The sequence below is a fragment of the Gymnodraco acuticeps genome, unplaced genomic scaffold, assembly GCF_902827175.1.
Source record: "Gymnodraco acuticeps unplaced genomic scaffold, fGymAcu1.1, whole genome shotgun sequence".
NCBI classification, from domain to species: Eukaryota; Metazoa; Chordata; class Actinopteri; order Perciformes; family Bathydraconidae; genus Gymnodraco; species Gymnodraco acuticeps.
In genome coordinates this window covers 81407-94048 of record NW_022991911.1, presented here as the reverse complement: position 1 = coordinate 94048, position 12642 = coordinate 81407, and the positions used below count along the sequence as shown (strand labels likewise).

Genomic DNA, 12642 nt, shown 5'->3' with positions numbered 1-12642 from the left:
TCATCAATAGTCAATCAAACTGTCTGTACATGGAAACGCTGTTGTAACATTCATTGTGCAAACACTATCAAATAATAAAAGCTGTTTTACTACTCAACTTTTTTCCTGATGCAATCAAATGTTGTACAGAGTGACTTTATGCAGGCTCCAGAACTCTAACAGTGAACCCTAAGGACAGTGTGAGCCTTACATAACGCTGCACCTGACCTGAAGGGCCACCAACAGAACTGATACAAGATTCATCGTTCTCTTTCCCACCTGTCACTTGTAGAGCTCCTCAGGAGAGCCAATCACAGGGGAGCTTTTCTGACAGGGAAACAAAAGTGTTTGCTAAATAGTACAATCAAATCATTTAATACTATTTATTAAATGTTTTCTCGCTGAATGTTGGAGCTTAACATTAGTGTGTGTTGTTGTTTAGTAACTTTGAGGGATTTAATGTGCCCTCACATTGCGTCTTTAGATATTAAATGACATTTTAAAGTTCCTTGGGTGGCAGGAGAACTCATGAGAATTCATACTGAGCAGAAATAAACTGCTGAGTATAAAGCCAATATCTTACAAATATATATTTTTTCTAATTAATAAATCCCCCACAATCCTTTGTAGCAGATTATTTTCTGGGTCTGTCTTTTATATTTCAAATGTTATATTATTACAAAGAGTTCCGGTGTTTACGTTTCTTTCAGTTTCCCAGCACACCATGCAGAGATATGAACTTTGCTAGCACCGGCTTAACTTATAATTAGTATCAATCATTATATGAATAATATATGAAGTATTTTCTGAAACTTTCCAGGATATACAGATTATAAGAAATGATGGACCCATGAATAAAATGTGCGCATCAGATCAGAGGTATCAGGGACATATTTATCCCACAGCGTGCACTATTTGTATTGTCTAGTGCAGGGGTGGGGAACCTCCGGCCCTCGAGGTAATTTATAAATACTCGCAAAAAAGAAAAAAATTAAAGAAATCTAGACCGCAAAATAATTAAACAAGTGAGTGCCTGTTTTTCCTGGCCAAGGTCAGGGTCCCTGAACACAACACAAGCCTAACGTGTCATCACGTGGTATATGTCTCGTCTGACAGGGGTGTAGTTCTGACGGGGAGCACCAGAACGCAGCTCCGCTCCGGCACTTCCAAAAATTGCAGTACCCATAAGGAGCGCTGTGTCTTAGTTGAAAGCCCAGTGGCGATCTGCTCATCTGTCATACTGATCATACAGTTAATAACTTTGTTGTTATTAGCATCTGGTTAGCTAGCTATGCTAACGAATATAAGAAGCTTTTTCTACAACCAGTGAGGTAAAGGCCCATCTTTATATGATCATTATAGTTATAAAAAAATAAGAGAATAAAGTAAACACGTATAAAATACTATATGACAGTAAAAAAAAGTTGTTATTAATAAACAAGAATACAGTTTGAAAGGGGAGTGATTTGTAAAATATCCATAAAGAAAAAGAAAATCTGCTTACAGTTCTGTTTCATCTGGGTGTTGAGAGATGTATCCATAGATCTACTAATGTTGCTCTCAAATTGCACCAGATTGATGCTTTTAACTTCAACATTTAAAAAAAAATCTTCCCGGACCCCCCTGGAGGTTAGGTCCCCCCCACTTAAATCATGTTCACATGGATAGGAGTCTAAATACATTTGCACACATCGTGTGTCCATATCTTTCTGTTTGGTGGTCATGCTACAACTCTGCACGTGCATGCATGAGTCATGGTGAGATATCTGGATTAAGAGGTTGCTTTTTCTTTGCACAGCATGAAAGAAAGGTGAAATAAGTGGGCTGTGATTTTAGTATTTTTAAGCAGAGGTCAATAATTTGTACGGCCCTCGGAGGATGGCCCTTGAGAGGAAAAAGGTTCCCCACCCCTGGTGCATCCTTTAGGAACCTGTGACCCACGACATTAAACCTCTCTACTGAGAGCATCCCCACTCTCATACATCAAAGTACTGTGGAGTGCAGACAGCCTGCAGGATCAGGGGTCTGCAGGCTGGATGCTCAGCAGGCTGTGTGTGAGCGGCAGGGTGAAGAGCCTCTCCTCCGGCTCCTGCTGGGCGCTGTGCTCCACCCGGCACCTGAACCTGGAGCCCCGGTCCTGCTTGGTGGGGGTGAGTTTGAGGAAAGTGTACATGGAGTAGAGGCCGTTGATGTTGAGGCTCGGGGGGGTGTTGAAAGAGGGAACCTCCTCTCCATCTTTAGTCCAGGTCACTGACACGTCTCAGGACAGAAGTCTTTGAGGCACAGCTGCAGAGTGCAGTCCCCCCCCAGCAGGGGGCACGGCGGCTCGCAGTCGATGAACATCACGTCAGGAGGAGTCCCTGTGGGGGGGGGGTTTCTCTTTTAGCATGGATACTTTCCACATTCATTTCTCTCTCTCTCTCACTTTCTCTCTCTCTCTCTCTCTCTCTCTCTCTCATCTCTCTCTATCTCTCTCTCTCTCTCTCTCTCTCTCTCTCTCTCTCTCTCTCTCTCTCTCTCTCTCTCTCTCTCTCTCTCTCTATCTCTCTCTCTCTCTCTCTCTCAGTATAAAAGGAAATTACTCAGGTGAAGTACAAGTACCTAAAAAACGTAAGTACAGTACTAGAGTAAATGTAATGAGTTGCTTTCCACCACTGTAGGAAGTCAACAGAAGCTGGTTTGCTCAAACCAACAGTAAGAGGTTAGGTGGAGTTACCTTGAGTGTTGATGTGGTACAGGGCGTCCTTGTACCCCGGAGCAGGGAAGCTGGAGTGGTAGACCCGGCAGCTGTAGACGGCCCTCTCGTCCTCTCTGGCCATGAGCAGCTGGATCTTACTCCACAGGCTGTACAGCCGGGTGTGGTCCGAGAAAGGTCCGAAGTGTGTGACCCCACAGACCGGCTCCCCGTCGTTCCTGGACCACTCCAGGTCCACCTCCTGGGGGTAGAAGTTCTCCAGCCGACAGCAAAGCACCAGGCTCCTCTCCACCTTGGGGATCTGAGGGATGCTGGTGATCTGGAGGAAAGACGGCTCCACTGCAGGGGTGACAGTGTGGTGAGAGGGGGGGCAGCCGTGTCATTCACAGGAGGAGAGAATAAAGCTCAGAACATAACTATACATCTGTTACAGCCGCTGCTACCTTGTGCCCTTAACTCTGTTGGTGTGTGTGTGGATGCAAATGAGCTGTGCAGTTCCTATGCTGTCAGTGGCCGTCTCGACCTCGCAACATCCGCGGGGATTGAACAGACGTCACCCAAGCCCTGCCCGCTTCTGCCACGTCATCCGGGGGAGGAGTATAAAGGCTGGGCACGGATACCATTCGGGAGGCTCTGTATTGTGTGACAGACGCCTCAAAACTCTCATTGTGACAAAGCCATTTTCTGTGATTCTTAAGACTGCCTAGCAGTGTGTATTCTGTAGGGTTCTGTGCGAGCACACTGATTAGCAGTGTGTCCTAGTATTCTGTGTCTAGTATAAGGTTTGTGTGTGTGTGTTGCCTAGATCCAGGTTAGCTTAGCGCCTGTAGATCAGCATTTGTGAACATATTGCTTAGACCCCGGTGATTAGCACCGGTTGATCAGCAACAGCTGCGTTTCCACACAGCCTCGTTTTGATTATTGTTTTGTTCCACTTTAGAAGTGAGGTACTTTCTTTTCCTTTTGTATACCCTGGTGCTACTCTCTTTTGGAGTGCTCCTTTTGTTAACCAGTAACAGTTTGGCCCTTTGTTGGTGTCAAAACTGTTTGTGTACATTCTGGTGTTTATCATTTTTAGTTACAAATAAACCACCGGTAACAATTACCAATTCCAAACTGGTCGTGTCGTTTCCCTTTGTACCCCTAGCCAAGAGGGAACGTAACACCATCTGTTGAACAATGACTGCTTTTCAGGTGAAGGGTTTCCAAGAGAACTAGTTTTGAGGTTTAAGGACAACAGGTGAAAGGATGACCTTAACGCTCCTTAAGCAGCTGCATTTTTTGCTGAAAGGATCTTGACCAAGTGAACTTGTCTCGCTGATATATTCTTGCATTATGCACATATTTATGTATAAGTTTCCTTCATGACAGCCTGTGACTTCAATTCAAGTCAATCAATTATTTTAAATAACAATGTGTCAAATGACAAACTGAAAACAATGTGAAAGAAGTAGCTCATAGAAGCCACACACAAAGGCACCAATACAAAGTAATGTTTGGGATACAGTTATTTAGAAATGATTACAATACTGAATCAAAGTATATCGTAGAATGCTCCCTAGTTGCTGCTGTTACAGAACGCTCCACCTCCTCACCTTTCACCCGGACTGTGGTCACTCTGGTGATGCTCTGGCCCCTGCACAGCACCTCACACTGGTACTGGGTCCGGTCCTCAGAGACGGTCAGACACACGGTCAGGACGGATGTGTGGTGTTCACAGTCTGACAGCAGACAGGCCTGGTCACTCAGATCCCCCCCGCCCAGCAGAGAGCCCCCCTCTGACAGCTCCTCTGAGCCTGCACTGAGTTTAGACTACCTCACTCTGAGCTCCCGCTGTCCAGCTCCTCTGATGGTGCATCTGAGGTCCGTCTGCACCTGAGCATAGACGATGCTGGGTTTGCTGATCTCAGAAACACTTGGTGGAGCTGAGGAGAAATAGGAATGTTGTTGCACAGATAAGACAAAGACAGCGGGTTTTCTTTTCATTCGGAAAGTGTGTCGAACTTGGATCATTTATTATAGAGGAGAATAACGCCTCTACAATCAATAAACCCTCCCCCCACGTTGTTCTGATGGCTCAGGCATCATCAATGAAATGAAGTTCTGGGAAGAATTATGATGAGAAACGCCCACTTGTATTGTACACCCTGGTTTGTCCTTATATTTGAAATGTAAACATTTAATAAGCTTATCATATGTTTAAAACATAACCCCACTCTGCGAAGGAGCCTTAAGATGAAGGTTATGAAATTAAAAGTACAAGAATTCCCTCAGAAATATTGTTAGGTAACAAAACATTCTGACAAAAGGGATGAAGAGGATGTAAGTAAATCTTCTTTGTGGGCAAATTCCAGTCCTTTTTTCTAGAGAGTAACTTAAACCCAGGCAGAAGGTAAATGCCCTCTGGTGGAGGTTTCCGGTGTGTTGGACCACTGAGATATTTCAGGAAGATTTGCATTGGAATGAATTTGGGTTGAAATGTCTTCCATCCGTAGCGACTTCAGGAAACCAACAGAAGTCGCTCAGAGGCTGAAGTCAGCCGTGCCTTTGTCTGACATGCAACAAAAATGAGTTGCTGAGATCAAAAAATGCATTCAACAAAATGTTGATTTAATTAACAAATTATAAAGTGCAAAAACATGTGGTCCTTTTCACCCTCTCTTCCACACACACCTCACACAGGTCAACAGCTGATATATTGTCCAAGAGTTCCGCCCATACTCATGTGAGCCAACTGATCCAACCCATAATGAATCAGAAAAATAAAGAAATAATGATGTTATAAAGAAAGACCAATACTAAAATGTAAACAATCAAAAACCTACAGAAATCACCACTCTGTTCCTACTCCATGGACAACCCTTATTGAAGTGAACATAATAATATGTGCTATAACAATCTCCATAATACCTATTATCATCACATCCACACTCTCACTTCAAACTCAGGCTCGACTTGTTGAACAGTTTAAAGAGTAAACATGCACTTTGGTTATACTGAGACATACCCTTACACAGATAGGCGTAGAGAAGCAGAGCTCCTCCGATGGCGGCGCTGACCAGCAGCAGACTGGTGACACTGGTGAGAGCTATCAGGGTGACGTCACTGTACACAGGCTGGGGTGGAGCTGCAGGGGAAAGGGATGGAGAGATATATATAACATATAATAAATGTGTATTTGAGTAGGAAACATTAAAGGTTAAATGAGTCTACATGATGACAGAAAGAAGAAAAAGCAGCACCCTGAACAGTCAGTGTGACAGACGTGTTGTACGGCCGGCTGTAGGTCTTGTGCTCCACCTGGCACATGAGGCTCATCTCTCCACCCTTCACTGCTGACGAGTGCATGGTGATGCCACTGCGGATGCTGAAGGTGCCATCTGCATTGTGAATGGCCATTTCGGTGCAGACGCGGGAGAGGGGGCTTAACCCTGCGAGCACAGTGCGGGAGCCGTTCAGGATTAGCCACGTCACGGCCAGCTTCTCTGGATAGAATCCTGTGATGTCACACTGTATCGTCTTCTCCTCCCCCTCCGTCACTGCTGCCTTCTCTGGGAGCAACACTGAAGGCCGCGCTGGGGGCGGGAGCAAAAACATTACATTGTCATTTTTGGGTGGGGTCTTACTCCCTAAAATGTAACATAAAAAACGTCTCTTTCTGGGAGGAAACTTTGAAGCACGCTGCTGTGGTAGACATATTGTGATGAAAATATTATCAATGAAACAGAACGTTATAAGTTGGTGGCAGAAGTACTCAGATTGTTATGGCCTAGAGATATTGGACTCCAAAGCAAAAGACTTAGAGAGAGAGATGGTCAAAAACAAAAAGTGTATTTTAAGCAGAGGCACAGGAAGCTGGCTGGCACGGAGACAGAGAGGACAGGAGACCGGAAGTGGCATGAGGACCGGGCTTTTATGTCAACAGGTTGAAGAGGTGAGTGAAAGGTGTGCCTGGTCTGCTGCTGGGAGGAGCCAGCCAACTCCCTGTCACACTGAGAAAACAGAGAAGGGAGGGGGAGACAGAAGAACACACACAAAAAGCACACAACAAAACTAAACAGAATCATCACACAGATCTTGTACTTGAGTAAAAGTTGAGTAGGAATACTCTGTTACAAGTAAAAGTACTGCATTCAAAATGTTACTCAAGTAAAAGTACTGCATTCAAAATGTTACTCAAGTAAAAGTAGAAAAGTATTCTCATCAAAATATAGTGAAAGTAGCGACAGTAAAAGTAGTCGTTGTGCAGATTGGTCCATTTCAGAATAATATATATGATATGTTTTATAATGATTGATCATGAAAGTGTTCTCAAAGCTGGTGAAGGTGCAGCTAGTTTGAATAACTTTGTATACTGCAGGGTAGCTGGTGGATTTACTCCAGTACCCCCCCCCCCCCCCCCCCCTACTTAGTTACTTCCCACCTTTTGTTGGGGGAGACCAACAAATTAATTAAGTGAAATTAATATTGTGATAAAGTGTCACTATTGTGTTGGAAGCTGTTATCATGACGACAGTTGCCAAAACATTTCTGTACAGAAAATATAAATCTAATGTCAGCAGCCAGTTAGCTTAGCTTAGCATAACAAATGGAAACATGGGTAAACTGTGATAGCTTGTGGATTGTGTCACCTTTGGACAGAGCCAGGGAAGGCTAGCTCAACTTTCTACGTGTCAAGCTAAGCTAACCAGTTGATAGATAACTGTAGGCCTATCTTTAATGCAGTGAAAGGGTACTATCAATCTTCTATTTGAACTCTCAGCAAGACAGCAAAAAACATATTCCCAAAATGTTGAACTACTTATTTAATTAATTGATATGTTAGCAGTGTGAAGCCAAACAATATAGATCAGTAATAAACCATAAACACTGCAACCACAACTGCAACACATAGGCTACCAGGTATAATTTATAACTTCACAATTGGCTATAAAAAGCAGTATGGGTAATTCTGTTGGCACAAAGCCTCCATAACAGAAATCTAACATGCAACAAAAACTGCCGCAAGCAATCTGAGACATTTGGAGGGAGCTCTGTGACGGTGTTTCAAGGAGCAGAACATGTTGTGGTAGCGTGCGTGACACAGATCAGAGTAAATACCCAGCACTTCCAGTGAGGTGGTCTCTGTGTAGACCACAGGGGTGATGATTCTGCAGGAGTACAGCCCTTCATCTCCCACAGTCACATTGTGGAGCTGCAGAGAAGCATCACTCTGTAGCAGCTGCATTCTGTCCACCTCAGAGCCCTCTCTGTTCACATGCGCTCTTCCATCCTCAAAGGTGTACACTACGCTCTTCTCTGCATGTGTATCCACCACGTTCCACTCAACGGTGAGAGCGCTCCACTCCACCAGCCTGGACAGCTTATCAAACAGGCAGCCCAGAGTCACATCTGCCCCCACCAACACACTGAGCTGCCGGGTAGTGTCAGATGAGGAGCCTGGAAACATGAGTGAAGTTAGCAAAATAAAAACAGTCAAATAAACTGCACAAGAGAAACAGCTTCCTTCTGAAACAATGCTGCTTACCTCCACAGTGGCAGACAATAAGCATTACTTTAATCATCACTTTCATATTCTGTAGGTGCTGCATTTGGACGATGTCAGAACATTATGAAGTACAGTGTTCGCACAGCTCAAAGGCATTCCCTGGACTGAGGGTCACGTGGTAGCTGTGTGAGGATCATGTTCAGTAGGGCTGGGCGGTAACCATTCACCTGGTTTCTCAGAAGGTATGAATCATGGAGTGCTGTTCTAATGCACCTCCTCCTGGACTCTGACCTGGGGCTGACACCTCCTCCTGGACTCTGACCTGGGGCTGACACCTCCTCCTCATGGAGCCCAGACTCGTACTTTCATTCTTCTCCCAGTAGGACTCCTCTGCTCTCTCTCTCTTTTTTTTGTTAGAGCCGTTATCATTCAATAATGATAGAGGCCCCTGGTCTTCTTATTCTAGTGGGAATATTTCAGCAAAACATATCTAAACTTTCAAAATGCTTATGTCCAAAATCCAAAGATCTGTTATCTGTGTGCAAAATAAATGCATATGAGCTGCATATTATTCCTGGTATGATGAAGTGTTTAAAAAGGAACAGATCTCAGGAACAGCACTGATTCAGTGATTTCAGGTGAAAAGATAGGAAACTAAAACTAGGATCCACATACAGCCTACCTATAACCAGTTCAAAAGAAGAAAGGATTTGAAGTCAGGTAAATAATGTCATCATAACATATTTTCACCTGATAAGCATTACATTCCTGAATGCTTACTTTATTGTAAGCAGTGCAACAGCCTCTGAGGTCTGTGCAGCATTAGTACTAAATGTGAAAGTATCAGTAAATATGGATGAAGGTGCTGATGTATCATGCTAAATCTCACTGAGTCTGTATGTAACATTTCGCAGGTGCAAAACAACATGCTTATATCTGCCTCCCATGAGAAGAAAAAAACATTTTATTCACAACATTTTTTTATTTTATGTTGGATATTTTCTGCACAATGAAAGCTTTGTAACTATAACTGAATTGTATAAACGTGATCTCCAGAGGCCCTGAACACAGCACGGATCTTCACCCCACCATGGACCTCTTCCTCCCTCTCAACCGGACTTCCTCAAGCTTTTTAATGACCGCTGAGGACTTCTTGGATGCCGCAGCGTAGCTCTTCAGCAGCCTCTGGAACAGCGCCTCTGTGTGGGGGTGGGTACTGAGGAAGGCTTTCTCCAGCACGTACAGGTCCACCCCCTTATCCTCGGGCAGAGCGGAGATGTAGCTCAGGCCGAAGTCGATGAGGAACAGCTCCGACACCCCGTCCTCCGGACCGCATCTCAGCAGCATGTTGGAGGTGGTCAGGTCTCCGTGGATGACGTCCTCGTCGTGCATTCTGGCCAGGACCTGCCCCACCCTCTCAGCCAGCGGCTCCAGACCCTCACAGCGAGCAGACGGGGGGGAGGAGGCGATGTGGTCCCGCACAGTCGAGGAGCCCACTATCTCCTCCAGGAAAATACTGTGGGATGAGTAGTCCACAAAATAGACCACCGGGACAGATATGCCTGAGGAGAGACGACGAAGAGTTTTATTTAAAACGTGTACGTTGGCCTCTTAAGATTCAAAATCAAATAAAAAGGACCCTGTGTTTTCTAGCATCAAATCATAAGGACGTCATTATTCTACATTTCTTTATTTTCAACCAGATCAAGACCAAAAAAGTACTTGTCTGTGCATCTTTACATGACCTCTGAATCTGTGTGTGCCTATAGACAATTGGTTACTACTGAAAAACAAGGAGAAGAAGAATATAAATAATGACTGAGTGTTTTCAGTTTTCAATCTGTTAATATATAACAGTAAAAATACAGATGTCACACAGGACCAATACACATTAGGCCTGAAATACAGATGGACCACACATCCACATACACAAGGATTGTATGTGGAGGTGTCATGTCTCAGGGTTAGAGCGGCCCCAACATGTACATCTTTGGGGGGAAACTGAACAATTATTCACAGAGCTGGTAAATAAATAAAAAGAAAACAAACAGAGGACTAACTTCAGCTGTGAATAAATCCCTTTTTTGTTATATTATTTTTGCATGGTTGATTCTAAAAGAGAAGGGTTATTATTCTGCAATTTCAAGTTTGGGATGTTGTGATCTCTATTTTTCAAATGTTATAAATGTGATAATAAAAAAATCTTTATACACTATAAAGCTTTGTTTTATATCCAAGTTGTGTTCTTCCAAGACATCTGCACAGCTCCATAGTGGAACCTGAGTGGAACACAACCCACCCGTTAGTCTCTCTAACAGGCAGACAGTGATATGCAGCCCCAGCACGGAGAGCGGTGTTCACTTCTGTATTGTAGTTAGCTCAGTGAACATTTAATAAGCTACTTTTATGTAATGTTAATGAGTGGTCTGACACTGACCCCTCAGCGGTGTCAGTGTGTGGGGGGGGGGACTCGCCTGCTCGGCGGCACCGCAGCACGGAGCGGACCTCCTGCACCGTCCTGCGGTGGGTCAGCTTCTCGTCCAGCAGCGGGTGTCTGTACTGTTTCCGGAACCTTTCCTTAACAATAGTCGGCCTTCCCAGGAACCTTGCCCGGTACACTCTGGCTTCTGCTCCCTGTTTAAGTAACTCTGCTTTACTGAGGAACTCTGGGATCGCCGCCATGCTCTTCTCCAGGGCCATGTTTACTTCCGGTCTTCTTCTTCTTCTAGGCTCTGTTTGTCTGCTGCTGTGTTCTCACAGGCTCCCCCTGGCGGCCACCGATCAAGACCTGAGTGGTGAAGTCCCTCCCCTTCCGGTGGACCTCCATGGAGTAGCATGAAGCTGCAGCGTCGGAGGCTGCAGTCCATGGGCTGCAGTCTCAGGACCATGGGCTGCAGTCTCAAGACCGCACTCCTGGGACCGCACTCCCTAGTTTTTCGTGACACTGCCACCTAGACATGAATATGAACGACAACGCAGAGAGTGTGAGTAATGTGAAGTGCTTTTAAAGTTTTATTTGTTTAACATTAATAACAATTCCGGTGTCTTGAAATGAAGTGTGATAAGCTAACATTAACTATGATAGTCTTAAGGCAATACAAACAAACATCTGTTAGCTTAGGATAGCTTCTAACCGTATTAAAGGCACTAAAAACAATTATTTGTTCGCTATAGCTTTCGGCAAAATAAACAGTTTTGATTTGATTATTTGTTTAATTAAACTGTAGCGTGATTTTGGCAAGCCCAACTAGGTGTCCTACATTAATTGTTGATTTAATCACTAATTACAGTAAGAGTGTGAGTAATGTGAATCTTGTTGTTTGTTTAAAGTTAACAACTATTCTGGTGTATTGAATTGGACAGCCATACAAGCAACAAGTGCTAAATCTAATCTGTTAGCCTATGATGACTCGCTGCAAAACCAACTGTTAGCCTTTTTGTTTATTTGTTTAATGAAACCGTATGTTATGGTTATGTTATTTGACAGAGGCTTTTATCCAAAGTGACTCACAAAAAACATAAAACAACCATAATTAATTAGAATATCAATACAAATAGTTACATAGTCAGTTAAATTACTTATTACATTTTTAACAGGGTAATTAGTCATCTGTAACTTACTGCATTTAAAAAAAGTAAACTTCCCAACCCTGATCATTAATTAGTCAGCTAATTAATTAAACTTCAAAGGATGACAAAAGCATGTCAATATGATCTGTCTGTCCGCTACATTAAATCAGCAGCAGCCTAAGTTCTGTCTTCAGTGTAAATGCTTCTTTAATAGTCATTGTATTACTATTTGAATTCATTGTAAATAATCTTAACTGTGCTGACTGCCTGTTTACTGTTTATCAGACAATCTCATAATGTTGACATGTTTTGTAATATTGCATGTGGTGTTTTAGTCAGTTATTATGTCGGCCTTTTCTGTAGCTTAGAATCTGTCGTGTCAGAATCTGTCGGGTCATTCCAAAAGGAAGCCCACTTCAACTGGCTTGACAGTAAGTTTATAAAGTGTCTTTACTTCTGCCTTCTCCTATCCTAGTATTATGAAGTTGATTGACTAAGAGTAAGGTCAGCTAAATTAAGGAAGGTTTTGTTATTTTTCTGTCTGAATTGTAATTGTCTTATGACATTCTACTTCAGGTGTCGTCAACTGGAATGTCTTTACAGAGGGACACAAACAGGAATTCAGGACGGCCTACCAAATTTCCAGGTGCTTTCAATGCGACAACCTTTATAAGGACGTTGTCACAGGCTAGCGGGGAAGTGGACGGCGAGGAATGTTACAGGGTTTTTACTCAGAAGAGGGCTTCCCGGGGTACTGCAGCTGTAGCTGTTGTCTGGTGGCTGAGGGAACAGCAGACCCCGCCTCACCCCAGTGAAGAATCCTCAGTGTGGAAATTGTGCCCAATAAATAAAAATGTATTCTGCACTGAAATGCCTCTCGGTCAAATTGCATGTTTATCTTTTGCAGCCT

At 43.7% G+C, this 12642-nt stretch overlaps 3 protein-coding genes across 5 annotated transcripts; all 3 read right to left on the bottom strand.

Moving 5' to 3' along the window:
• Window positions 1-1797: 1797 nt before the first annotated feature.
• Window positions 1798-4483, bottom strand: LOC117535611 (SLA class II histocompatibility antigen, DQ haplotype D beta chain-like; the record flags this gene model as incomplete). The annotated part of the gene is made up of 3 exons (XM_034200136.1): window positions 1798-2339; window positions 2696-3013; window positions 4270-4483. Coding segments are annotated over 3 exons (645 nt in total), but the record flags the coding sequence as incomplete, so codon positions are not given.
• On the bottom strand, window positions 3023-8858 carry LOC117535604 (tapasin-related protein-like). Of its 3 annotated transcripts, none has more exons than XM_034200127.1 (6): window positions 8498-8858; window positions 8202-8466; window positions 7775-8113; window positions 5917-6249; window positions 5682-5801; window positions 3023-4599 (listed from the first exon to the last, which is right to left on the bottom strand). In XM_034200127.1, the coding sequence occupies exons 2-6, from the start codon at window positions 8263-8265 to the stop codon at window positions 4487-4489; spliced, it is 969 nt and encodes a 322-aa protein (XP_034056018.1). In that variant the 5' UTR covers window positions 8266-8466; window positions 8498-8858; the 3' UTR covers window positions 3023-4486. The 3 variants fall into 3 exon arrangements, with proteins under 3 accessions (XP_034056018.1, XP_034056020.1, XP_034056019.1); XM_034200129.1 differs by having other exon boundaries at window positions 5688-5801; XM_034200128.1 differs by having other exon boundaries at window positions 8202-8858.
• Window positions 8859-9124: 266 nt separating this feature from the next.
• On the bottom strand, window positions 9125-10922 carry tp53rk (TP53 regulating kinase). The gene is made up of 2 exons (XM_034200130.1): window positions 10637-10922; window positions 9125-9724 (listed from the first exon to the last, which is right to left on the bottom strand). The coding sequence occupies exons 1-2, from the start codon at window positions 10860-10862 to the stop codon at window positions 9243-9245; spliced, it is 708 nt and encodes a 235-aa protein (XP_034056021.1). The 5' UTR covers window positions 10863-10922; the 3' UTR covers window positions 9125-9242.
• Between the last annotated feature and the right edge of the window lie 1720 nt (window positions 10923-12642).